Source organism: Zerene cesonia, chromosome 13 (genome assembly GCF_012273895.1).
Source record: "Zerene cesonia ecotype Mississippi chromosome 13, Zerene_cesonia_1.1, whole genome shotgun sequence".
Classification (NCBI taxonomy): Eukaryota; Metazoa; Arthropoda; class Insecta; order Lepidoptera; family Pieridae; genus Zerene; species Zerene cesonia.
In genome coordinates, this window is record NC_052114.1 from 143,123 (window position 1) to 146,469 (window position 3,347).

Sequence of the window (3,347 nt, forward strand, 5' to 3'; positions counted from 1 at the left end):
CGTGCTGTCCGTGCCCGTGCCCGTGCCCGTGCGGGTGCGGCGGCGACAGCGCGGGCGAGTGCGGGTGCAGCGGCGGAGACCCGTGCACGTCGTGCCCGTAGTGCCCGTGGCCCATGCCCTCGAGCATCTCCCCGCCGAGCGTGTTCGGCGGCGTCATCCTCTTCTCCTTCTGCCGCCTGTTGCAGAACCACACCCGCACTACCTCCTTCTCCAGCTGTAAACTGTCCGCTAAGGTTGTGATCTCCTGCGCCGACGGTTTGGGCTGCTTGTGGAAGTGTTGCTCGAGCGCGCCTTTCACAGACACTTCAATGGATGTGCGCTTCTTTCTTTTCCTGCCTTGAGCTGCTATTTTATCGATACTCGTCGGACTTCCCGTCGTCGAGTCCGCTTCCTCTAACCACTTTTGTAACAACGGTTTCAATTTGCACATATTTTTAAAACTGAGTTGAAGCGCCTCGAATCGACATATCGTCGTCTGAGAGAACACATTTCCATACAGAGTACCGAGAGCCAGACCGACGTCGGCCTGCGTGAAACCAAGTTTTATTCTTCGTTGTTTGAACTGTTTGGCGAACGCTTCGAGATCATCGCTCGTTGGCGTGTCCTCCTCTGGTTGGTCGCGTTCCAAGGGATGGTGGTGGTGCAGCGGATGTGGCGACGGCTGCACGTCTCGCAACATGTGGTGCTGGTGCATCGGCACGGGGTATCCGCCGTGCAGCGTGACGGGCGAACCGGCGCCGTAGTGCGCGGAGACGACAGGCGCGTGCCAGCCGCCCTGCAGGTGGCGGTGGTCGTGCGGCGCCGCCGGCGGCTTCACGTCCGCAGCGTGTGCGTGGTGCTGGTGCATGCCCCACGGGTCGGTCGGCGGCAGCGACGCCCACGGGTTGATGGGCGCCCCGGGTGACGGCGAGCCGCCGGAGTGCAAGTGGTGCTGGTACTTCATGTCAGCGGGCTCGACGCTGCGCGGCGAAGCAGCATGATACCCGCTAAGGTTGCCGAGATCCAGCTCTCCCGGCATGTACGTGGTCGCCGCCATGGCGCCGTACCTCAGATCCACGGTGGACGGCGTCTTGCCGGTTCGAAGGCTCTGGAGCCTTCACCTGGCGTACACGATCGCGAAACAAGCGCGTCAGTCGCGCGGCACTGCGGCAGCGAGGGCCACCTCACATCACCGTGTTCGACAGCGAGCGACATGCGCGTGCGTGCTCAACGGCAGCACGGAGCGGACTGGTGGCGAGGCGGTCGCGGCGCGCCGCGCGCCGGCGCCGGAGAGGGGCGGCCCCGCCCAGCGCCGCCCGCTAATGACGCCGTAATTGCGCCCCGCCCCGCGGCCCCCGCGCGCCCCCCCGCCCGCCGCCGCCCCGCCGCCCCGCCACCCGGCCGCCCCGCGCGCCCCGCCGCCCCGCGCCGCTCCGCTGACTGCGCTTCACACGACGCCGCTCACATCGACACCTGATTATTTACAAACATTATGATTACTCGTACGATTTACAGGCGGCCCTCAGCGGCCTGAATGTTTTAAGAGCATTGATAACCGACATGTACGATAACTTCACAGCTGACGCGTTTAACTTGTAATATTTATTATTACTGTTTTTCTATTTCTGCCTTCGCAATGAAAGTTTCAATGTTAATAATATAATATGGGTATTGATATTTACATATTTTGTACTTACTAATAAAGTACAAATTATACTTCTGGATTTCTTTCGTTCCAAAAACAAATTAGAAAAAGAAATAAAGTTTAAATTAGACTTATATTATTAGCTACAATAAAATATTCATTATAAAACATGTCCATATTGTATTAATAGTTCCATTCCTAAAATAACATAGAGTCACAAAAAAGAATAATAATTTATTTTGTGTATTAATAGGTTTTATTTTATGAGAGCTAAATCTCTATCTTACATAGAGATTTATAATATTTGCAAACATTTAATTAAGCAAAATACATTTTATAAATTACTGATTATATTTCAGCATTTGATTTTAATTTGAGGTGTATTTAAAATATTGTAATGATGCAACCCACTAAAAATAATTTGTTCCGTAGACATAGGAACGATACCTCGATGAACTAAACATGTTATTCTAGATTTTATTCTAAAACTGTTATGTCAGGCAGATTGTAAAAGATTTTTCTGTTTGAACATTAATACTTTTATGTCCATTTTACATCACAAAAGGTTATGGTAAATAAAAAAAGTTCTTCTTCGAGCTCACAAATATCTGTTTGTATGTTATGACCAATTGGTTTTTAATATAACTATAAAAATACTCACAGAGTGTTATGTTAATGAATTTACAATAATGGAGTCAAACTTTTATACATTTATTTTGTTGTATTTAGATCAAATATGTTTAATAAGAAGAAACTGAATTTATCAATACGATCTAGAACAGTCTTACACAATTATTTTTAAGCCTACTTCAATATATTATCTATATCTAAACAACTTTAATATATACACTTTTTTATACTTTTACTTCGCGTTTCAACCTTCGGCCCTAATTCTTCATATCGTAATATAGAAAGCTAATACTAGCGCCATCTAACGACGAGTAGGTGAACTGCCTTAGTTTAAAAAATATTAAATAAATTAGAAACTTTAAATTTTACATTGTAAAACATCTGTTTTTTATTTGACTATAAACTTTAGTTCATTTTTAAATTATGTCTGAAGACCGTGACTAAAGAAAGATATTCAGGTAAATGCATAAAATATATAATATAAAAGTGTAAAAAGTAAATCAATGTTAAATAACACCAGTTCAAAATAATATGGTAAGTCTATTGAAGTAGAGTCTATTCAATGTGCATGTAAAATTAATTTGAATTTATTAACATACCATTTGATTGACAATTCTTGTATTTCGCGCCATCTAGCGAGAAATGGAGGCATACGCTACCCCTTAGAGTTACCCTCACAACTCACGAAGGTTCATTACTACGTTCTTGAAACAATCAATGTATAATATTACACAATTAATAATTAACCCTGATTTAATTTATATTTTTTATTATTGTATTAAAACCATATAAAATTAGATTAATCAAAATATTATTACGCAATAATATTTATCGTAACATAGTTGTTACTGATGTGAAAATGTAGGCTACAGTTTTTCTGAATTAATTATTTTCTCGATCAATTAATATAACGAATTCTGATTAATCTTTAATTGTTTTATTTACTAGGAACTCGATTCGTACACTTAGCATAGATTTCATAGATTCATAGCGTATAGATACCTGTGCATACATTTATAATCTCATATTTTTTTCCAACCCGAGCTGAGCAGGGTCGATATAATTAGAATAATGTTTCTTGCATCTGGTGAAA

The 3,347-nt window shown here is 43.8% G+C and overlaps 1 protein-coding gene across 1 annotated transcript in view; it reads right to left on the bottom strand.

The window, feature by feature from the left end:
- LOC119831196 (silk gland factor 3) overlaps window positions 1-1,254 on the bottom strand; it is a 34,666-nt gene extending 33,412 nt beyond the window's left edge. The window contains exon 1 of the mRNA XM_038354483.1: window positions 6-1,254. Coding sequence (XP_038210411.1) covers window positions 6-1,036 — 1,031 coding nt within the window. The 5' untranslated portion in view covers window positions 1,037-1,254. The remainder of the gene's footprint in view (window positions 1-5) is intronic.
- Between the last annotated feature and the right edge of the window lie 2,093 nt (window positions 1,255-3,347).